This window comes from Danio rerio, chromosome 3, assembly GCF_049306965.1.
Source record: "Danio rerio strain Tuebingen ecotype United States chromosome 3, GRCz12tu, whole genome shotgun sequence".
Classification (NCBI taxonomy): domain Eukaryota; kingdom Metazoa; phylum Chordata; class Actinopteri; order Cypriniformes; family Danionidae; genus Danio; species Danio rerio.
In genome coordinates this window covers 28,994,118-29,019,144 of record NC_133178.1, presented here as the reverse complement: position 1 = coordinate 29,019,144, position 25,027 = coordinate 28,994,118, and the positions used below count along the sequence as shown (strand labels likewise).

The 25,027-nt window shown below is 33.4% G+C and overlaps 1 protein-coding gene across 1 annotated transcript; it reads left to right on the top strand.

Moving 5' to 3' along the window:
* The first annotated feature begins 7,787 nt into the window (after positions 1-7,787).
* Positions 7,788-23,963, top strand: zgc:195001. Its single transcript, NM_001128737.1, is given in 5 exon segments — positions 7,788-7,867; positions 19,832-19,867; positions 21,997-22,059; positions 22,144-22,283; positions 22,535-23,963. Coding segments are annotated over 5 exon segments (705 nt in total). The 5' UTR covers positions 7,788-7,812; the 3' UTR covers positions 22,946-23,963.
* The last annotated feature ends 1,064 nt before the right edge of the window (positions 23,964-25,027 follow it).

Here is a 25,027-nt window from a genome sequence, read left to right as displayed (position 1 = left end):
AAGCAAACTTGGGGATATAATGTTCTAGATATGCTCCATATGCTCATGTCCCCCTCTTTCTGAGGCTATCTTTGTCAGCTGTCAGTCATTCTCAGCTTGCGGTCCTGTTTGTCTTGGGTCTGTTCATGAGTAAGGGTGGCAGTATGTGGTAAATCTGGATCTTACAAGGCTCAGTGCAGACAGCACTCTATCGTGTTCCTCTAAACCCTTAACAACAACCACCCACCTATGTTCTCTGAAAGATTTTGTAGTCCTACGGAGCAGGATATCTACCAAGTGATGACCTTAATTAATCACTGTCAGTCTCTTTCTGTCCAGGCCAAAGATAAAGTCAGGGTTAAACTGTAAAGCAAAGAGAAGAGCTCTTGAATGAATTTCAAAGTCGTATGGAAGTAAAAAGATCTGCTGGTATGACAATCTCTGGCACCTTTGTGCGTACAGGCTACTGTAAACTGCACTCTGGTAGGCTAAAATGTACCAGGTCAAGAGACCATGCTGCAGAAGACATTGATTTGTTTCTTCTGCTATAGCTCTGTTAAACTAAAGGGAAGTTAACATTATCTGTAAACCTCAGGCATTTATCCCTCTTTAAACTGTCTGTATTGGGTAACCTGTAAATTTCTCTACAAATAGATCCCATTCATTGAAGAACTATCATCACATCCCTGATGAATGTGTGGATGCCAAGAAGCACATGGTTGAAACTGAGACAGAACAGTGGTGTGAGGATCACAGTAAAGACATTTCTTTCTTGCACACTCTTTCGCTCTTCACATGCCGCACTGTGTTTCTCTGAACACAGAAAGACATTGAAAGCCAAATAAGAGAATAACAAAAGCAATTTTGTCGTCAAGCTAAACTAGTTCTGCTTCCAGTACACCAAAGAACACATCTCTTCTTGGAAACTCAAATGAAGATATGTGGATAACACTTTACAGTAACAGTACATGAATAATGATCTATTAATATGTAAACGAAACATTACTTTATTATGAATTAAAGATGAGTTCATTTATGCATTAATTGTAAACTAACTTTAACTACAACATGAGTCACAACAGTTTGTGTGTGAATAACAACTTAATTAAAATCTTAACTACTTGTTAGTACATGTTGTTAATTAATGTATTTAAGTTTAAGCTAAATGTAACCAACATGAACTCATGAGCTGTTAATGTATAACTATGTCATGACTTTACTTGAAGGGGCACATCCCCATTAACTCATCCTTAACTACTCATCAACTCCTGTGTTTAAACTGATGATGTTGACCAGTGTTGCCAACTATTTTCAATGTAAAGTAGCTAAAGCCTGCCCGAAAAGTAGCTAAATGTTGCCAGATGATGTCACACACTAATTTGCATATCAGTTACGTTATCATGTAGTATCTGAAAAGCTTAAGCCTGTCATATCATTAAAGCTGAGATGCAACCTGAAAGACGACAATACAGCACTTACTAACACAATCATCAGGACTTTTAATAGTTTATTTTACAAACTTATAATATGCTGTTGGTATGCTGTTGTGGCTGTGCCATCTAGTGGCTGTTTCCCAAATAGCAACAGAGTGTTGCCTCTTGGTGATTCTATGCTTTTTGTCTGAGTTGCGGTGTATCATGTTATATTAAAACATTACATCCAGATAGACAATAAATAGGTTCTTATTAACATATTACTTTGCGTGATGACGTCATTGCGTAATCGCAACTCAACTCTTCATGTAGAATACAAAATAATTCATGTTTTCTCAAATTGTCTGGCCATCTCAGCAAAAACATTTTTTTTAAATATGTCCATTTAAATGCGTAAGAAAAATAGAGTTGACTCTTTGTAAAAGTATTACAAACACTTTTTGATTTTTAATTTTTAAATATATAACACTGATAATGAACAGTTACATTCCTTTAAACAATCACAGCTTGTGTACTTACTCTTTTTGACCTGTGAAATTAACACTTTTGTAAAAGTGACAACAATTATAGCACTGGAATTTATTGCTACCTAAATTGCTAACAAATATACATGGTAACAAATATCAGTAATCTAACAGCTATGGAAAACAATCTGAGCTAGCAATTTACTCTATACTGACTGAAGCCTGCAGCCACTGCCCTGTTGAGTCACTTTTTAAAAATTGCTAAAAGTAGCCAAGTGAATGTTAAAAATTGCTAAATTTGTTGCAAAAATTGCAACAAAGTTGCTAAGTTGGCAACACTGATGTTGACATTGACAGAATTGTTATTGTTATTAAGTGTAAATGCCCTAGACGGATGTGCATAAAGAGTTCATGAGTGGTTTTAATGATGATGTACCCCTCTAAGTAAAGTCATGATATAACTATACTCAAACATATCATGAGTTTATGATGGTAAAATTTAGCATAAACTAATGTGGTAATTGATACATTAATTAACAAACAATCATGTACTAACAAGTAATTAAGGTATGCCGTTATTCACACATGAGCTCATGTGACTCTTGTGCATCTATTATCTCATCATTAGATCATTATAAAGTAATGTTTATTTTACATATTAACACATCATTGTTTATGTACTGTCATTGTAAAGTGTTACCGATATTTGTAATCAAATCAGAAATATTCCTGTCTATCCACTGAATTTGCTCAAAACTGATGCATATATGTTTGTGAAGAGATACAAAAAGTCCATATTATAAATTGTGCAATGTAATCAAAGTTCTCAGATGAGACTTGGTCTCTTTACATTCTAAACAAATTGTTTCAGAACATTTGCTTTAATAATCAGAGCTGATGCGGTTTATTTTTGTGAGTTATGCCACAGAAAGGAGGACAAATTGTACACAGTTTGTCTAATAAACCTAAAACTATTTTTAAAATCGACAATAGTTCCATACTTTTGCTCCAATATTTATCTTCTGCAGGTACAAACATTCATTGCATTGATAAGGTATTTTATATGTGAATAAATAAGATAGTAGACATTAATAAAAGCCTAAATGAAAGCCTTAAATAAAATCATTTTGTCTCTTTAAAAGACTTGTATTAAACCATTTAATAGATATGGCTATTTAGGGATATTTATTTATTTATTTAGGGATACAGGTTATCAATGAAGGGACACAAATGTCCGAGATTTGGTTAAAATATTTTCTTTTGTGTTACCAGGCTGAATAAATGGTTAACACTTTAGTTTAGGTCATAATTCATGCTATTAACTTAACCTATTACCTGCATATTATTAGGATATTAAAGTATAAAGTATGATCTTATTCCACATCCCTAATCCCACCCAAGAAATCCAACTTCTACCTGATGAACTGATAAACAGCTAATAAGCAGTTTATTAAGCTAGCAGTGTTAGATAATGGTTTGTTAATACCATGAATTATGACCTAAACTAAAATGATAACTTATAGGAATAAGAAGAGAGTGAGAACATGATGACAAAATTCATCATTAATTATTTTGGAGGTTACTAAACCCTTCAACAAAGTAAAAAAAATAATAATAATTGTTTTTTAAGTTGAGTTTGTTTAATAAAATGCACATAAACCAATGAGCATGTAACTCACTAAACTTCTGCTAATATAAATCTTTTAAATAAAACACAAACCAGTTCCAATGTGTCCACGAGAAGAATCACATGACTTAAAGTCAACTATAAATCTTGCATCCTGTCAATGACCAGCGGTGTCACTATCTGCTAAAGTTCACCAGCCAGAGATACCACTGTGATTCTGAGCTTTGTGTTTAGTGCAAAGGTTTAGTGAGGTCTCGTGTTTCTTATTTAGTTTTTTTTTTTTCTCTCATTTACAGTGATCAAGTGATCACTACGAAATGTATTATTAAAAGGTTATAGTTTACCCAAAACTGAAAATTATGTCATCATTTACTCACACTTCACTTGTCACAAAGCATGTGTGTCATGCAGTATGTCATTTTTTCCCCCCTACACACATCTCATTTTTCAGGTACACCTCTTATTTTTCTGGTGTCATATCATGTGTTTCTTTCTATTGTGGATGTCAGTGGTTACCGGTTTCTAACATTCTTTAAAATATCTTCTTTTGTGATCAACTTAACGGTGAGTAAATGCAAGTAAAATTTCATTTTTGGGTGAACAATCCCTTTAGATTTGTTGGAATATATTTAGGTGAATATAATATAAGAGGCTCTGTATCCTTATATAGAAACCTTATATTGACAAAACAGTTGACCATTAAGTGAACTGTAGAAGAAACCTCACACTTGCACACATACAAGAGTGACACACTGTGATTCAGTTGCCCAATATACTTAGGGAATTTCATTCCATGCAGTTAGAAATTACATTTAGAAAGATTTGTAAAAATGTGCAAGCATGCTTTTAAAATAGTATATTATTCCAAATGTCTAAAATGTTGATTAAATGAAACTGCAGTTACATTTTTGAATTTCAAAATATGATGGAGCAGAGACTAAGGTCCTATAAGTCAATTCGAAAGCATAAATATATGAAAAACCCATAAATCAAGAGCTTCAGACTACAATACATTAATAGATTTTCTTTCTTTCTTTTTTCTTTCTTTTTTCTTTCTTTTTTCTTTCTTTCTTTCTTTCTTTCTTTTTCACAGTTTACAAACTTTCATAACATAATAAATCAAGGATGGCCTTACTCTTTAATTTTTTACATTTTTATACACATCACATAGCCCTTTGAATCTTAAAATTTGCATATTTTACTATTTTCATCATACTTATATTTACCATATATCAGTATAAACATAATGAGCTTAATACATGAAATGCATAGAAATGAGCAACATAAATTTAAATTGCTCAGTTACCTCTGATTTATGCAGAACAGGACACACAAACGTTGCTCAATTCTGAGCAAGTTAACCTATAAATCATTGTCATTCCACTGCTGCTATTTTAGTGTGTCTCTTAAAACGCCCTATACATTCAGATAATGTATTTTCGCTAAACATAGCATGCAGTTGAAGCCTATTAAAATTCCCTCAACTACCTTACAGGCCCTCAAAGAGGAAGTTAATGAAACGCTGGAAAGGAAACGGTTTCTTATTATGATGTTAAAGAGAGAAGAGAGGTGCTAAGATGAAGAGTGTGAAGAGAATGACAAATACACCTGCCTCATTCATCAACAATGAAGACAGGGCAGAAACCGACATAAGCCGCAGTCTGCTTTCGAAGCATTAAACAATCATCATGTGATTTAGGAGTGAGATGAAGAAATGTCTCTCATTACTAAGTGATAATGCGCTGGAAAACAATTTGATGGATTTAGCTCAGATTAGTGAGCGTTTGTCGATTTTCAGATCGTTTTGTTTCATTAAGCAACTAATAATGTTATCACTTTTGGAGGCTTCATGAAATCTGACATAAACCAGGAGTCATAATCGGCCATTTTGATCCTTATTGCTACATTGTTTGTTTTAGACGTTAGATTAGTTTAAATCTTTGGTGCTCTGCGACACCATCCTGGCCCATTATCAAGTCCAAAATGTTCTGATACCTCTGTGTTATCAAAGTTGCTGTGGATACATAATATTTCCCTCAACATAAAAGATGAGGGAGCTGAAAACGCTGCGGTTGCGTGTGAAGATGCCCTTCAGATGTGACTGTAATGTGAGCATAATGTCAGACGCCCCGCTGAACTCTGGGGTCAGATAGACTATTCTTTGTTTTCTATCGAGTCTATTCTTTCTTGACATTTTATAATAATTGCCTTAAGTCAGTGTTCTGCTATTTAGCACTTTATTAATCTGTGTCAATTATTTACTTATTTTTTACACTGTAAAAAATAAATGATCACTTACTTTGATTTGTTATGTTAATTTAACTAATGAAAGTACATAAATTATTTAAACTTAACTTTTTTAAGCAATAGAAGAATATTTTTTGACGTAAAGAGAAATTACTTTATATTACTTTATATACTGACATTAAACGTCAAGCTGAATCTTTTACTGCTTATACTATATATATATATATATATATATATATATATATATATATATATATATATATATATATATATATATATATATATATATATATATATATATATATATATATATATATATATATATAGTATAAGCAGTAAAAGATTCAGCTTGACGTTTAATGTCAGTTTAAATTTTTTTAAGTTGAAATCACTTGTAAATAACTTAAATGACGTAAAGTTAATTTAAAATGTATTTACATGAAGAATTCAAATTTAAAATAAAATGTGTGGTTCTCGAAACTGATTAGTTGACAGCCATTTGATATTCTGCAATATCAGCACTCATACAGCCTCCTCACCCTTTTGTATTACTCCGCCCACACAGAGTGACAGCAGATCAATAAACCCACTACAGTTTGACAAATATTGTAGCTGTCGGACAACATCATGTACTTTTGAGGCTTTTAGTTCAGAATGTCGTTGTTTAGATTGGAACTATGTCGTTTATTTATAAGGATAGTGCCTATTTTAAATATTTATAATTTCGGAGAGACAGCGTGTCTGCGTCCATTAGCCTGTCATACGAAGCAATCAAAGACAGTTGACGCTCCGCCAAAAGATGGCGACAGAGAACACATAATAAGCCCTTAGAGGAGGAAAAACCCAGTGTAATTTCAATCCACAGCTGATCAAATTATTATAAAACTGGTAAGTGACAATCTAAATCGATCGCTTTCTTTTGTATGTTGGTGTTCTGTATTTATAGAGTTTACTTTGCTTTGGCTTTTTCGGGGCTAATTGTTGAGATATCCCAATTACAACAGAAAAATACTGGGATATGTCTCTAGACTGATGGCATTTCATGCCACTCAGCCTCATAATCTTAAAATGTGAGCAAGATTACCTGTTTTGTCATCCTTTTAGACATGACGCTATAGAAAATAATTTAAAGACTAGCTCTAAAGTGATGTGTGGGATGTAGTAATGGTTTCTGTTGTTCTGACGTCAACTGCAGATGTGAATGAATGATGGAAAAAAGTAATTCCTCTTACAAAAGAATTTTTAGACTCTCCGTGTTTGATTTTCTTTTTTATATACACATTTATGTCATCAAAATGTTGTATAAATGCAACATCACTTGTAGCAGTGCGATATGGATTCATATCATCACTGGTGGCACACTACGGCAATAATGCACACCTCCCACCAGTGCAGAATTTTATTTATTTATTTATTTTTTTTTTATTTATTGTTTTTTATTAATTAATTAATTAATTAATTAATTAATTTATTTATTTATTTATTTATTTATTTATTTATTTATTTATTTATTTATTTATTTATTTATTTATTTTAAGCATAAACTCAGAACACAAACACATTTTTACTTCTTTGAAAATATATTTTTGGTCACTTGCTTCTCAAGCAAATGTATCTTGATTTAAGAATGTTCAGATAAATTTTTCATATTTAGTTTTTCCTGTAAATTTGTCTTGATTTGAAATTTTTTTAGATTTTGGTTCTGTACAATTATTATTTGATCTAATTTTGAAAAAACAATATCTTACATTATTTGTTTTTCCATTACATTTTGATGAAAGGATTTTTGTATATTGTTCTTGAAAAACAGATGTGTAGGCTGATATCAGTGTGTATGCATGTGTTTCCTGCTCTGCTTTTAACAACACATCTCTTGGTTCGCATGAGCTACATTTGGTTTAGGTGACAGGATGGCCCTCGTGTTCAGCACATCGACCACCTACAGACCGCTTTTTCCCCTCCTCATAGGCAGTTTCTTTTCCTCCCCCTTTTTCAGGCTGAATAAGAAGAGAAGTGAGAGACGAAGAGGCTCAGAGTCGAAAGACACTCATCCACACCAGCAATGCCCATTAGTAGCCCAAGCACCAACGGAATCATGCCTGAAGCAAAGAAAGCAGGTAAGAGCTGCTCTCATTGCCTCACCTCTTTCAATTATATATTATATGAAAAATATTCTTTTATCGGGCCAGACTCAACTGATATATCACTGTAACTTTTTTTTATGATTCAACTCTAACCTTTCAGGTGTCGTTTAATGTTGCTTTATATTTTTAATAATAATGTGGCACAATAAGTGTAGCAGTTTATTAGTAGTAATCTGATAAATAGTAGTAGTAAATCAATAGTAAGTAGTAAGTAGTAAGTAGTAAATCAATAAATAAGTATATTTGTACATTACCTTATAGAGGGTACATTTGGTGTGCATAAATGTTCACGTATTGTAGATATATATGGAAGGTGATAAAAAGATCAATTAAAAATATATATAATAAAATAAATAAGTACAAATATGTACATAAATACTGCAAAAATGTAATACTTGAAAAAATCAACAGAACTATTTATATTGATTATGAAATAAGCTAAATATGTAATGTAACAACTGCTTTTAATTATTTATTTCAAACATTTATTTATTCATTTATTGCCTATATATCTGGTTATAGTATAGTACTGTAGTGATTTCAATTCAAAGTTATATAAATGCAAAGTTAAAACTGACATTATATATTTATTGATTTACTTTATATTGATATTTATTCATTTTTTAGTATGGTTAGTCTCCTAACCTTTACATTGATTTTGAATGTAAGTATATAATTATTAATGCAAGTTGTATAAATGGCGAGGTGAAAAATAAATAATGACTATTTATTTATTTATTTATTTATTTATTTATTTATTTATTTACTTATTTATTTATTTGTTTGTTTATTTATTTATTTGTTTGTTTATTACATTTTTTAAGTTATTTAGGGAACAGTTGTGTAAATTAGGTATGGTATAACTTTCCAAAACAAATTCCTTTGGCATTGTCCTAATGTGTTAAATTTTAGTTTTAAATAATAATAATAATAATAATAATAATTATTATTATTATTATTATTATTATTATTGTTGTTGTTGTTGTTGTTGTTGTTATAATAATTATTATTTATTTTTTATTATTGTTGTTCTTGTTGTTATTGTTATTATTAATATTATTATTATTACTATTGTTGCTATTATTTGTTTGAAAAGGATATTAATTACTTTAATTAATTAAATTTTTTAATTAAGGTAAAAAAAAAAATATGTTAGTGTTATGGTGTGAGTTAGGATCAGGGTTAGGATAAATCCTTTTAGGATTTATTACTGCATCTGAGAAAAAAAAAAAAAAAAACATCTGATATTGAATGTCCCTATTTAGACAGCTAAGTGGCCGTGAGAACAACGTCGTAAACCCAGCAATAATAATTCATCTCAGATTATGGTTTGCACCTGCTGATGCAAGCAGACATCTTTTAGACACTTCAAACACACCCAGTCTACATGCCTCAGACCTGCAGTATTTACAGTGCTGGTGACAGTAGCAGAACTAAAAGTGTCACCACAAAGCTGACTTGATTGAGGGTTATTCTGACAGTTTGTGCGAACAGCAGCATCTACTCAGAGCAACCGCATGAGGAAAGGGGCACCTTGGGCATTACTGTCATACTGATACTCTCCAGCTTAACATCTCACAGCAAAACAATAATAGTCTTTACAGACACAAAGAGTTTAGCAGCTGCTATACTCAAACTTTTTGCAGAAAATTAGAGGAAGATACAAGGAAGGATGCGCATACTCGGCCTTGTACACACCCTCTTGTTAATGCAAATATTTAAGGATCTTCACAACCTACAGTATATCCTGTTAATGTACTTTAATAATTGTAAATCTTTTTAAATATACTTCAGTAAATCACTGCACTGTTTGGAAATTCAATATTAGACTGAGACTGACATAGAAGTGAACTGATGCGCATTCATCAGATGAATGTTCTTTCAGGTGTTAATATACTTGCGTGACTCTGTCACCCTTCTACTTTAACACATCACACACATCTGTCATTTCAACAACTCTCTCTCGCTGTCTCTCTGGTTTACGATAGCTCTTGCTCTCTCTCTCAGACTCATTTTACTTCATTTTTTTTTTTTTTGTATTTTTGAATTTAATTTGATGTTTAATTTAATTTATATCTATTTTTTAAGTATTATTTGTAATACTCAACTTTGGAGTTTTTTATACTGTACAATGTTCTGACATTGGTAATGGTAATTATAATGTTTCCAAGTAAATAGTATAACATAATTAAAATAATATAATTAGGAATATATATATATATATATATATATATATATATATATATATATATATATATATATATATATATATATATATATATATATTCTTTAACAAAATTCAACTTTGGAGTTTTTTATACTGTACAATGTTCTGACATTGGTAATGGTAATTATAATGTTTCCAAGTAAATAGTATAACATAATTAAAATAATATAATTAGGAATATATATATATAAATTCTTTAACAAAAAATAAATTTCAACATGGTTGAAATAGAGCGGGATGAAGCACAAGCTTATTATTTTCCCAACACATTACCACACACATTATTCGTCTATTACTTCAAATTATTTCTACTTTTATTTATTTCTTCTTTTTACTTGAGACATATGAGCTTTGCAAGAGACATATTTGATCCTTTTGGCATCTTTGACATATTATATGTTTGATTCCTTTTGTACATTTACATTTTATAACATAGACCCAAAAATAAATTGTATTGCAAAGAGCATTGATGAAAAATGTCATAATACCCTTATCATTTTTTTCTTTTTCAATAACCACTTTTCGTCATGTTTTTTTTATTACATATATTTATACAACTTTTTGAATTGATTAATATCCTGACAATGTTTGAGACTCTGTTCTAGACTGTTCCATAATTTTACACCACATACATAAAAGCTATATAATATAATATAATATAATATAATATAATATAATATAATATAATATAATATAATATTTGTTTCTTTATTTAACCAGATAAAAAAACCCATTGAGATCAAGATCTCATTTACAAGGGCGACCTGGCCAGGAGGTCAGCAAGACATGACTTAATAATAATAAATATATGTTAAAAAATAAAATAATAATAATATTAATAATAAATAAAAAATTAAGATAATATAAAAACACAGTTTAGTTGTTCAGCTATACCCCATTACAATATGTTAAAAACACATACAATGAGAAATGGACAGTTGTTGCTTGTTAAAAAAGATATATAATTAATGTAATATAATATAATTTAATATAATAAATATAATATAATATAAAATAATATAATATAATACAATATAATACATTTAATATAATATAATAAATATAATAAAATATAGTAGAATTTTTGGAAAGAGAAATATATAATATAATATAATATAATATAATATAATATAATATAATATAATATAATATAATATAATATAATATAATATAATATAATATAATATAATATAATATAACTGTTTTTCTTTTATGCATTTCACCTTGATAGGACCTTGTACCCTATTAAAAGAAGCTCCTACTGCTTTCCTATTAGCTTATAAATGATGACATGCCGCCTTCCTGCTTACAGAGGCAATGAAGTGTAAAACCCTCCACAGTAACTCATTTCCACAGCTCTGTCCTTTCCTTATTTATCCCTTTTGTTTTTTAGCCAAGTTGGGTCTGATTTACATGGCATGGCAGTATCTGGCAAGATTAGACCGTACCCCTGCGTAATTCTCAGCGTGGAAAGCAGCTCAATCAATATTAAGAGAGACCTGATCTAACTAATACCCCAGAACATCTCTAATTTGAGCGGGTAGAGTGTCTTTCCCGGGACTGCACTGGGTCACACCTCTGAAATCTCCCTTTACCGACATGAATCCTCTATTTGTGCATCTGTCTGTTCGTGTTATTTTCCATCGGGCCCGTTTCAAGTAAGCAATCAACAGAGGGCCGACACTCAGCGGGAGGTTTTCAACACTCTGGGGGGCCGTGGGATCATATCCATCGCCTTCCCTCTCAAATCATCATACATAGCGTCTCCTTGATCCAACCAGCAGATATGAACCATACCAGCGGCGCGGAGGCTGGCAAGGCAGGCTACAGACGTGTCCAACACAAACAACCTGCTTTCTGCACTGTCATCACCAGCAAAAGACACCAAAGCCTAGTAAAGAGCCCGAGGTCATCGGCATAGCTACTGATGCTAAAAAGAGGTGAAGTTCAGAGTTACTCAACACTACAAGGTTGTTCCTGTTTATAGGATGCCATTTTGTGGACATTTGTTGGAAGTTAAAGGGATGGGACAGTTGAGTTCATGCTCAAGTGGTTGTTTCCCTTAACATTATATTAAGATGGGGTCCCTCTCCCACCAACGACAACTCCTCCCCGTTAAAAGAATAGTTCACACAAAGTCTAGGATACACAATAAACCGGATACATTTAAAAATGACGTATTCGTCTAAAACTCTTCATGTCCACATTATCATTTCAACTATTTCCATCATCCACATAAAATGACTGAGAATGCTTTCGTTTATGTATTACATATGCACACAAACATTAGATGATATACACTTATTTCAGGTAGCCGCCATTTAAAAACACGAAAGCGAGGCTGCAGTGGGAAGGAAGTATAGGATCAGCACTGTAAACATTACAATAACATGCTGTGAACTACAAACCTCCAGCTGTTGTCAGGATTTTAAAGTGCAGATGTGGTGTAAACATCCCTTTAATATCATTCTGTTAAGTTTAATTTAAACAATTAAAAGCCTATGAGGCATCAAACAACATAACAATCTCTTTAATAGTAATACGCTTTAGTGTTCTCACAGGATTTAGTTCAGGCACCAGATAAACACCGTGGGTACATTTCCCTGCTTCAGCCTATGTAACCCGGTGAGCAATAAAACAATGCAGTTCTCTGTAGCACACTCTCGTGTTGTCTGTAATAGTGTTGTCCAGGTACTGAAATAAAAAAAAAAACGTCCATTTCCCACTAACATAAAGAGCCACTTAGCACGTTCTTAAACACCTCTGATTTGGCACAGTATTCACCTGTGCTCAAGAGAAATGACTGTGATTGGCCATGAAGGTCGTCAGTTCACCGCTCTTTACTAAGTGCAAACACAGATACAGGGCCACTAGTGTGTTTTAAACCCGCAAAGATCAGTTGATTCATCAGCAGAACACTCGTCTGTTTGCACTCGATAAACAGTGGTGAAGTGCAGTGAACTGGTGACCTTTACGGCCAATCACAGTCATTTCTGTTGAGCACTGGTGAATACTATGGAAAATCAGCGCTGTTTGAGAATGTGCTCAACAGTGCTTAAATGTTAGTGGGAAATTTACATTTCAGTACCGAAATTCAGTAACATGGCAAGTCTAATAAAGTGGAAGAATCGATTCATTAACTTGAGTTTAATTAATGGCATCTAAAATGTGTGTTTGGGAAAGAAAGTGTTATAGCTAACTAGTGCCATTTCCCTTAACTTAGCTGAAAATGAGGTTCGATATCACTTTTTATTTTCACGATCAGTTCAGAACAGACCTTTGGGTCACTCAGAAGGTGGAGAAATTATACATTTGTGTCACGTTCTCTTCGCTGATAAGATATACAGCCAGGTACACAACGTTCCTGTGTGACTCAGGCAAAACTTCTGGGTTTCTTCCCACCACAGCCTCGATTTCGCTTTAAAAATGGAGGCCAGGTGAAATCAGTCTATTACCGACGTTATATCTGTCTGGCGTTTATTTACTTTCTGTCTCTTTGAAACGTCAAGGCAAACTGTCATCTGCTTTTGCCGCTAAAAATAGTTCTTTAATAAAACTGTCTTTAATAAACTTAATCTTTAATAAAACTGTCCAAACAGACAGCATTCAAAACATCTGCTTAACAATGCCGTCCCACATGTTAGCTGAATTGGTCACAATCACTGCAATGACTAAAAGGCGTCATTGTTTTCGAAAGCCTCCCTTTTCACAGTTCAAAAATTGTTTGCTAAAAGGGGCATCTCAGTGTGTACAGAAGGCCAAAACGGAAAGTAAAATATGTGTATTAGTACTGCAAGTAAAAAGGTATTAGTGTGGACATGGCCTCGCTAACTCCTTATCCTTCGCCTTAGTTCCTAATTTCCGATCACTACAGTGGAATAAACTGCTAGTTAATCTGGCATATATTTTATGCGGCAGTTGACCTTCAAGCCACAACCCTGTACTGGGAAACAAAAGCATAGCTATTTAATTTATTTTCTATAGATCTATGTGCGCGAAATCATAAGAGAAATCATTTAAGATTCCTTTCCAAAACATGTCTACACTCTCTTTTATTAAACAAACAAAACAGCCTTATTCATGTGATTTGCATGATGGCAAGTAATTTCTGTCTTTACATGGTTGAGAGGGGTCTGGTTGCAAACTCGATTCAGTGCAATCTGAGCTGCATGCAAAACTTTTTAAGGACTCACTTAACCCTACCCCTCACAGTGACATCACTAGTTCCATTTATGCATGGAATAATAACTGTAATCAAGGTTTACCACGGTTTGGAAAAGTCAACGTTTTAAAAATTTCCAAAATTGTCTGCTATTTTGTTTCTACGGTATGTGTACAATTTTTTATTTACATTTTTTTAGGACAACAGTATCTCCAGCAGAAAAGATATCCAAAGATAATGTTTTAAATTGGAAATCCATATTTTTATCCAAGGTTATCATACCATCAGAATCTTATACCAGCCCATACCTAACTCCATTGAGTGCATTGTATCTGACATTGCATCTCTGAGATATGCATTATCAGCTTGCATCATAAAGACTGCAGTCAGATGCTATCGGAGAGGCTGAGCGTTTACATTTCTCTGTGTTTTGCACACTGTGAATTTCTGCTTGGATGCTTGCACTCACACGAGTTGTGTTGGAAAATATATCACATCAACCAGATGGAAATCAGAAAAAAAATTATTTATGGAGCCTGGTAAAAGTGTAAACTCCGTTTAGGTGCTGTGCAGTGTTTTGCATCCAGTGTGTGACCTGCATCATGTGACAATATTGCAATGCACAATAAAAGTGAGAAAAGTCTGGGACTAAATGAAGGACATTAAAATGAAAAAAAAAAAAAAAACGGCAACAAATTGCTAAAACTAAAATGAAAATTATTTTAAAGATTTTAACCAAAATCAAGAGCGCTTTGTCAATATTTTTAAAATTACACAAATGACTGGTTTTATTTTGGATATGGATATAGTATATAGGATATAGTATAACACAGTATGCTGTCTGTTAAACTGGACGCCTCCCTCTCGTTCTTCCCGACTCTCTCCATACCAGCCCCTATAAGGGAGAGGCTGAACCAGCCCATGACTGATGGAGTGACCTGTCAGCAGCAGTTGCTAATCTCTAGCCCTGATCCCTTTACCACCTCTGTTCCCTTCGTTCCTCTGCCATCCATTCCTCTAGATGTGCAAAGCAAGTGATGGAATGTACAGTATATGTGTACCCGGATTATATCTAAGGTTTCACTGCATGTGCTTGACATTAAGAAAGATTCATGACAGAATTGCCATTTTTCAAGAACCTGGATTTGTTTCGCTTGTATCTCATAATTTCTTGATGGCATAAAATAATCTGGAGTAAAGCTTACTCCTTATACACACTCTGATGGTTGATCCTAAAGGGTTCAGTCTCTGAAATGCTGAAATCTTTGCTTCAATGGAACTAGCACCCATAGTTCCTTTACATTTATGTTTTACATTTAGAAGACGCTTTTGTCCAAGGTAATGTATAATTGAGGAGGAATTCAGCGATTTAACGAGAGAAGACAATACACACAAGAAGTGTTAATTTTACCGCGGAGATGTTCGTGCTCAGAGAATTTAGTGCTAGAGTAAGCAAGGGGAAGGGTTTTTTTTTTTGAGAGAGAGAGAGAAAATGTGTTTCTACAGGTGGTTTGTCAAGCTTACTCACTTGTGTGAATCACACTTCATAGTTGACTAATGATGATTTTGGTAAAAACATCACAGAGTGGTGGCAAATACACTAAGAGAAGTTTTATTGGTGCCGTGACCCAGGTGGGTCTGACATATAGGGAGATGGGTGTAACCAAGGCCAGTTAATGTAAGCTGTGCATATAAACCTTAGTATCTTCATCTCAAGAGATGTATGGATGATGCTGCGGTCTTCAGCATCCTTGTTGGTATTAGTTCCATGCCATAACCGTCAATTCACTTAGAGCTGGAAGAACTGGTAGGATTACATTAATATGAGGTGCTCGTGCATGGTCAATGCTAAGGGTGCCGAAAAATAAAAAAGCCGTAACATTTGAATCTGCCTCTGATGGCTATCTATCTGTAGTGTTTGAAGCCAACCTTCACCATGTAAGCCCATGCAATACATAATTAAAACATTAAATTACACTTCAAATTAATTGATAATTTTCATCATATTCTTATTATGCTTATGTTTAAGTGTTGGTTTTTCTAATTTGTTTGCTTGTAGTTTGTTATTTGATCCTATGAAAAATGTGGGAGTTTGTATATCAAGGCTCCAGTCTCCAAATCAAGATGAAAGTAAGATTATAATAACCAGGATGGACTAGTTTGGCTTTACCTTCAGCCTCTCAGATGCTCGCGGTGACTCTCTGCCTGGTCAAACTAATACATAAAATCAAGGACAGAATTTGTGTGAAGTAATTTCAAACTATCAGGCCAACAACAGGGGCTTTTGCACCCGTGTCTAATCTAATCTTTGCAACTAAGTGTAATCAAGCACATCACCACCAGTGATGATATGATTTGTCAATTGAGCAATGCAGTAGGGCTGGGGGATACGACAAAAATAGCATATCACAATATAAGACATCTCAAATCTTGATAACAATATTTATTACACAGCTGTCTGGAATATTCTATTCTGATTGGTCAGTAGTGACATTCCAAGCAAGTTATGTTGTCCTAACACAGGCTCATCTGGAAACTTCCGCTTTGCATTAGACTGCCGGTAAACCTGTCTGGCTTTGTTGTGCGAGTAAAAACGTCATGGGTGTACTTTATCCCTAACATATCAGGATATGGTACAATTTCTGGAAATTTAACCAAGTAATAGTTAAAATATTGACTACATGTTAAGAACTTTTTATTTTTTTTCTTTTAAAGTGTATACTTTACATTTACTCATTCATATGTGATCACAATTTTCACTTGATTTAGAGCTACAGGGCTGTGTTTGATTAAAACTGTAGGAACATAAAATAAATATTATATATATATATATATATATATATATATATATATATATATATATATATATATATATATATATATATATATATATATATATATAAATAAAAAGTAAATATAAATAAAACATATTGCTAAATCAAATAAACAAAATGTAAACATAGGCTACTATTGTACGTAATATTGCACTTATATGAATTGTCACCTTGGAATTATAAGGTTCTATCTGTGTTCTGAATGATTTTGAGATAAAGAACTTTAAAAGTTTTTGCATTCCATGGCAAACAGTATGTAACAGTTGTTTTTTAAATAAAACGTCTTAAAATATAAACAACTTCTAAAAAAAAATCCCATAATGTAAATAAGTTGTCAATTAATAAGAATAACTCAGTTTTGACAGAAATATCAGATAGACCTTGTAATTCTAAGGTGCCAAAATGTTGAAACAATAAACAATGTATTTTGCAACACCACAATATAATTGAGAGAACAGACCATAATAGGAAATGGAAGACCATTTCTTTTGTTCATACAATATATGTAATACACACAATCATATTTCACAGGTCTAGAATGTGGTGTTCCAAAACATACAGAAAGCTAATGTTACTGTCATTTTCCCCACTGTATTCTTTTCTCAGCTTTGATGATGTGTATAGCCTTATTTTTTGCTCTTGCATAGTATTTGCTCTTTTCATCTCATAACTTATAATTTTTATGTTCAATCTCTGCTATCACAAAAAACATACAGTTCCATCATAGCATTCCTGAGTTGATGTTGTTTTTGTTGAATACCAAACTTAATGTCACTATGGGCTGGCTTACTATAGGCTTGGCTTAGTTTCTAGCAAATGCAACTAGGAAAATAGCCTGATAGAAACATTTAGTTCTGGTGAATAGATCCTATACATTTCAAAAGCCTTCAAAGTTTGGTTTGAACGCTTAATTGTTCAGCGACAGTTCAAACACCTGCATTGCTATCTTTATCACATATTTATATTCACCTATATGCACTGTTCTCAGCAGTCTAGATGATGTCAAAATCCTTCACTAAAATTATTCTGCTGCAGACCTGTACAGGAAAGTTACTTAACAGTCAACTAAATGTCCATGGAATACCATCAAAATAAAATTACTAACAGTTCTGAAAGGAACCATTTTGTGCAATTGAAAGGTTCGATGGAAAGGTGTAGACCAGTGGTTCTCAGTTCCGGTCCTTGGGCCCCCCTGCCTTGCACATTTTGTATTTGTATGTCTTATTTGACACACAAAGATTAGTTTTTAGATCTCATTTATAATGATGTTTTAAGTAAAGAACTCATACAAAATGTACAGGGCGGCGGGCCAAAGGACCGGAATTGAGAACCACTGGTGTAGACAATGGATGCCAGTTAAGAATGTAACGCATATGTCTTTGATAAAGGCAGCCCTGAGATGTACAACAAATCAAATAAACGGCCCATGGAGAGTTAAACGCTGATTAAAGATCATACTGATGACGATGATGAAGGTAATACTGAACAATCTGTTCTCGGTTATTGTCAGCAAGTTCACAAACGGTGTTGGAGGTCTTGAACAGGTGGACACAAACGCCTGTCCTGCTTGCACCAGAACACAGCTGACACAATCACTTAGTGGAGCACACTGTCACGAAACCCAGCCACCTCTGACTCCTCCCACTGCCCAAGCCATGCAGCCAATCAAAACAAAGCCTAAAATACAAACCATTTATATCATAATCTCAGGCTTTCTTAGAAATGACTTGATATGAATTACTAACAGATTTAATTTAATTATCTTTAATTCCCTTTCAAAATAAGATTAAAACATATTTAATATTGTAAGATTAATTAAAAATAAATATTAACTGATATTAACTGACACTATATAGGGTGTTAACTTTTAGCTTTAAACTTATATCAATGCAGTTAAACAAAAAACCCTTTGATTTTTTCCAAAGATTCTAACATATAATGTATTTTACAGTAAAACTGCATTAAAAATATTTTGTCTGAAAAACATTAAACAATGTCGAACAACACATCTTTTTTATGCAAAATAAGATATTAAATAAAACCTTTTAATTTTAACCTCAAGTATTAAACACTCAGATTTTCAGCACATTATGTGGAAGTCTAGTTGAGTATTTCATTGTTACAATGACCTTTTCCCCCTTAGCCTCCAATTAACACTTAAACCGACTAACATTTTGCCCTTAATGCCACTAAGCCTCATTATAACCCAAGGGAGCAACTAACACTAATGTCCGCAGTTAAAAAAGGCAGGCGAAAAATGCTCTGATGCCAAAGGACCTTGCGTAGTTTTCTCAGAAGGTGCTTGTAAAAGTCAACAGCAGAGAGAAATGTGTTAAACCCAGAGCTGCACATAAACATGCCAACGCCACTAACACCATGGAAATGAAGAGCAGCAGAAACAAAAAATATATTCTTAGAAACTGCTGTCAGAGCCTATGATGTGTGTCCCTGATGAATGTAAGTTTAGGCCTAGCATGCTTCGTAGATGTAACCTAAACCCTGACAGGCATGGGTAAACTATATGATTCAGGGCTAACAACAGTGGGGGTAGATGAGTGGCATACCACAGGGTGATACATTGCACACCAAAGGTAAGGAAGAGGGATCAAAAAAGCACTGTAAGGAAATGGAAGACTCTAGAATGCTTGCGTAGCGTCAGTGTAATTGCTAAACTACCTCTGATGTTAAACAATGTTTTTTATTTACTCCTACAGGAAGAAAAGGGACAAAAACAGAAGCAAAATCTGCAGGTATTTGTGAGCTAATTATTTTCAACTGTTAACCACAGCGCCCTCTATTGCCTTGTTAAATTCACTACAAACTGCACCTGCAAAGTGATTCCCAGCCCAAAAGTCTTTCTGCTTGGCTAAGTAGCATTAGCCTCTTTGCTAGTGGTGATACTCCAGCATTTTGTATATTATGAATATGCATTGTATTATGGAAGGCCATTAGGGCCAAAAGTTTCAAATTAAACATGAAATCTGATCGTTTTAGCATGCTCTGTTGAACAACATTGAGTGATTTTAAATGTGTTCTTTAGTAGGCCTACATAGGTTTAAATTGTTTTATCATGCTGAGGCAGCCATTTTGATTGTTTCTAAAGTATGTTAATACATGCAGTTTAGCTGTAAGATAAACAACGTAAGGAGGCCATTTCTTCTTATGTTTTTTTTTTTCAGTGGGCTACACAGAGATTAACAGATAGGCTTGACTTCTGTAGTATCCATAGATTCACACAGTTTGAGGTGGCCATTTTGTATGTTTACTGAGGGACATGCAGATTTACACAGTTTGACCAATGTGACTGTGTTGGCCATTTTATGTCATGTTTTTTAATATGCGTACATTTATTCGTTTGGCAATGTTGAGGCAGCCATTTTTAAACTGCCATTTTTTATTAAATGTAGTTTTGCTATCTCTGACTGTGTTACGGTGCTAATTTTTAATTATACTTTAGCCCACATAGTTTTGCAGATTTTGACTGTGTTGAGGTGCCAAAATACTTCTTTAGTAAAGTTGTAAAGTTTAGTAAAGCACATCTTTTTAAAGCTGTTTTAGTCATTTCACAGTTTAACTATTCTAAGGTGGCCATTTTGGTTTACATACTTCTTTAGTATCCATAGATTTGCAGTTTGACTGTGTTGAGCTAGCATTTTTACAACATTTTCATTTAGTACATGTAGATATGTACATATGTGATATAAGCATGGCTATTTTTTATGCATTTCTTTAGTTTGGGTACATTTTGACTGTTTAAAGCAGCATTTTTGAAGAAAATAATCTAGTATGTTTAGACATCCACAGTTTGATCTTGTTTTGGTGAGTTTATTTTTGTGAAAGCCAATACAGCATCTGATATTTGCATATGTTTATTTATATACAAATTAATATGACAGTAAAGTTTCAAATAAGGTCTCAAATACAGCAATTTGATTGGATGCTGCATGACATTGTCAAACTGTGTGAGATGGCACCATTTTTTTCATGCGTTTTGTTCAAATATTTTTGGCCCTATTGGTCTTCCATATATTTTCATATTTTTTAAGTGACATATTCCCATGTTAAAGGGATAGTTCACCCAAGACAATAAATCTGTACTAAATGTAAATCTATTCACATTCAAGTGGTTGCAAATCTTTATGAACTTCCTTTTTCTGTTAAACACAAAATAAGATATTTTGTAAAAATGTTAGAAAACTGTAAGTATTATTGTAGGAAAATCAATGGTTACGGGTTTCCAACATTTGTCAAAATATCTTATATAGTGTTCAACAGAGAAAAAAAAGTGTCAAGCTTTGTCTCAATGAAGGTTGGGTAAATGATACCTAAATTTTCAGTTTTGGGTGAACTATTCTTTTAAATATAAAACTTGTCTTAATTTTGAGTCATAATTAACTTTTCAAAATGTTTTTACAATATCTTTACTTTTTGTCATAATTATATACCTCATATTTTCATTTAAAGTAATCATGTTCAACATTTTATCTTAATTTTATATAATTAAACTACTCATGTTACTATTTCTATCACCAATCATCAAATCACTGCAGGTGTCATACCTTTCATTTAACAAAGCTAAGTGCTTTTTTAGACCCACCTCATCAACTTGGAGAGTTGAGGCGGTTCACCGTTCTTATAATAGACAAGACAGATTCTTATAAGAAGACAGACAGATTAAAATAGCTAATACACTGTTTGCATGTGTGATCATTACAATGACCTCTCCATCTTAATAGTGCTAATCGGTGAAGATCAGACTACAATGGAAACCAGAGTATGCCTGGGCCTCAATTAGACAGCTGCCATTTAAACTGGATTATGAAACCATTGAATGCAATATAATGAACTCTTGCTCTTTATCTTCTGTCTTTTATCACAGCAAAAACACCACCATATGAACCTAACATCCCTGAGCCCAACACTAGAGCTGAGCTGATGAAGTGTATGTCAACACTTCCTTTCTATATAGTTCTGTATGACAGGTTTATTTGTTAATCTTCTAAAATGTGACTTTATTCTGCCTTAGACTGGATGAACATCTCTCTTGATGACAGAACTGCTCAGAAAATGTTGTGGCTCTCAGAAGGGGGAACCAAAGTGTCGCGCAAGTCAGAGGAAGTGTGTCCTGTTCTGGACAGGCCAGAGAGATATGAACATTCACCACAGGTATACTTCATTCATTCTCTGTCTATCTTTGGTCATTTTGAGTGAGATGCTAATGGTCTAATCCAATTCAATGATTTATGCTAAGCTAAGCTAAATGCGCTCCCATCAGACCCGGATATTGCCTGAATGGAGAAATTGTAAAAGTCAATGTTAAACTCTAGGGGGATTTTGCTATTTTCAAAAAAGTTGAGTGTTCCTTTAACAAGACATGATGGTGAATAATAATGGCTGATGTTTTCCCTTTTCTCCAGGTGCTGTGTAAGGAGGGCATTCTGGGCAGTCGTGGGTACTGGGAAGTGGATTGCGATGGCTGGGTGGTGATCGGGGTAGCCTGTGAAAATGCAGGCCGGAAGGCTAAGGATGGCCCATGTGGTCTGGGAGAGAATGACCTGTCGTGGGGTGTGGGCTGGGCCGGGTCCTGCTACCACGTCTGGCACAACGGAGTGAACGTAGAAATCCAGGCTCCACTCAGCCCAGTCATCGGCGTCTACGCCGACCAGCCAGCAGGCATCATCAAGTTCTTCCTAGTGCAAGAGGGAGAGAACGGCTCCAAGGAGGTCCGACTGGTTCATCAGTTTACAACCAGCATCACTGATAGGCTCATGCCTGGTTTCTGGGTGGGCAGAAACTCCTACTGCCAGATCCGAAAGAAAGATCAGTAGAGGGTGAATATTAGGGATGGGCGGTATCTTAACGTTTGCGATTTAATAATATAAAATTCTTCCTGTGAGAGTAATGATAAAACCTGCAACATAACACAACATTTTTAAAATATCAGTTAATTAACCATTTCCATATTTTGTGATTCACAGGTGTTTTCTGTTTATTTATAATTATAAATAACATTACAGGACCTTACAGGATCTCTGCTCTGTTGACTTTTATTATTTAACACTGCAGTTTAACAAAGTGAATTTATTGATATTTTACTAGTTTGAAACAAGATATTGTATAAAAAATAACCTTCATTGAAATAAGCCCTGTGAGTTTGTTGCCAGGTTTTTGCACTGTAAGTTCCAACATCAACCCAGACAATATATCACTTAAAACAATTAAAATGCCATTAAAAGTCACTTTTTCAAACTTTTCAACATCAAAAGTTGTTATACTTAAGATTAAGCTCCCATAATGCAATTCAACAGTATAAATAAATGAAAAATATCACAAAATATTGGCACTACTGTTAATTTACAAATAATTTTAGGGTACAATCTGCCTCTACACTCTGAAACTGGTTTGATCAAGGGTGTACAATGCGACAAAACATAAATAAAACAGCCTACAAAGAAAAAACGTATTAAAAATGCAAGTGTTAGCACATTTAAAATAGTTTTGTCGTTTTACAAGCAAAAAGATTTAATGACATACTTTTACCACTTCAAAGCATCAACAACATTATTTTATTTTTTAGTGATGAAGTTACGTGTATCAGCCTTACATTATAAATATACTTGTGCTTACAACAAAAAAATAAAAAAAAATGAACACAAAACAGTGCTCTCTTTCGATTCAGGACTTTTTTGTCTCACAGTTAATAAATGCAAATTATCGTCATGGACAGTTTTCTCAGTAAATACCACAAAATATCGTAATCTAAGTCCACATCGCCCATCCCTAGTGAATATATGAAGATAAAAGGTCTTGGAATGAAACAGGGTAAGGGAAGGACGGCTATGCAACTTTAAGGAACAGTTTTTGGTAGTAAGTGGAAAGCAAAAACTAACAACAAAATATCAGTATTGAAACGATAAATTAAGACTCATTCTAAACCTTCTGCCTTTATTACAAATCTCTAAAGTTGATTCAAATATGTGCAGACCCAAAATATATCATTTCATTAATTTAACCAGTAATTTATGTGGTATAGCATTAACCTTTATACTAAAGATTTTGAATAGTAAGTGTATTCGTTTTATATTCCATGTGATGACAAATGCAGTTACTCAAGTGAATATTTATCTTTGTGCTTTAATAAACTAGTTTAAAATAAGGCTCATTTGTGTCACATATGAGTGGTGTTTTTTTTAAAGCATCAATTTGCTGGAGAAAAAAGCTACAAACACACTAAACAATTCTCAGATGCCAGTAATTCTGTTATGTCACACTTGAATTCATTTATTAATTTTCCTTTGGCTTTGCCCCCTTATTCATCAGTGTTCGCAACTGTGAAATGAATCGCCAACCTATTCAGCATATGTTTTACACAACAGATGCCCTTTCAGCTGCAACCCAGTACTGAGAAACACCCGTACACATTCACACTCATACACTATGGCCAATTTAGTTTCCCACATGTCTTTAGACTGTGAAGGAAACCCACGCCAACACAGGGAGAACATGCAAACTCCATGCAGAAATGCCAACTGAGACACCCGGCCCTCAAATCAGTGACCTCTGGTCATACTTATATAGTCATCATAATTATAAAATGATGAAATCATGATACCAAGTCATGATTCAGGGTCATTGTAAAAAGCGTACTAGAAATGAAGGCGACGACTTGACATAAAATATTTTAAATATTTTATTTATCAACTTTTTTTACTATTTTTTTTTATTTCACTGATAATATTTTAAGTCATAATTTTGACATTTTCTTTTTTTATAAAATCAAAATAAGTGTATACAGTATATAAAAATGGTTTAAAAGTTATTTTTATTTATTTTATTAGAACATTTATTTTAATTATATTATGGTGGATGAGGAGATTCCCCCAAATGTGTAAAGCGCCTTGAGTGTCTAG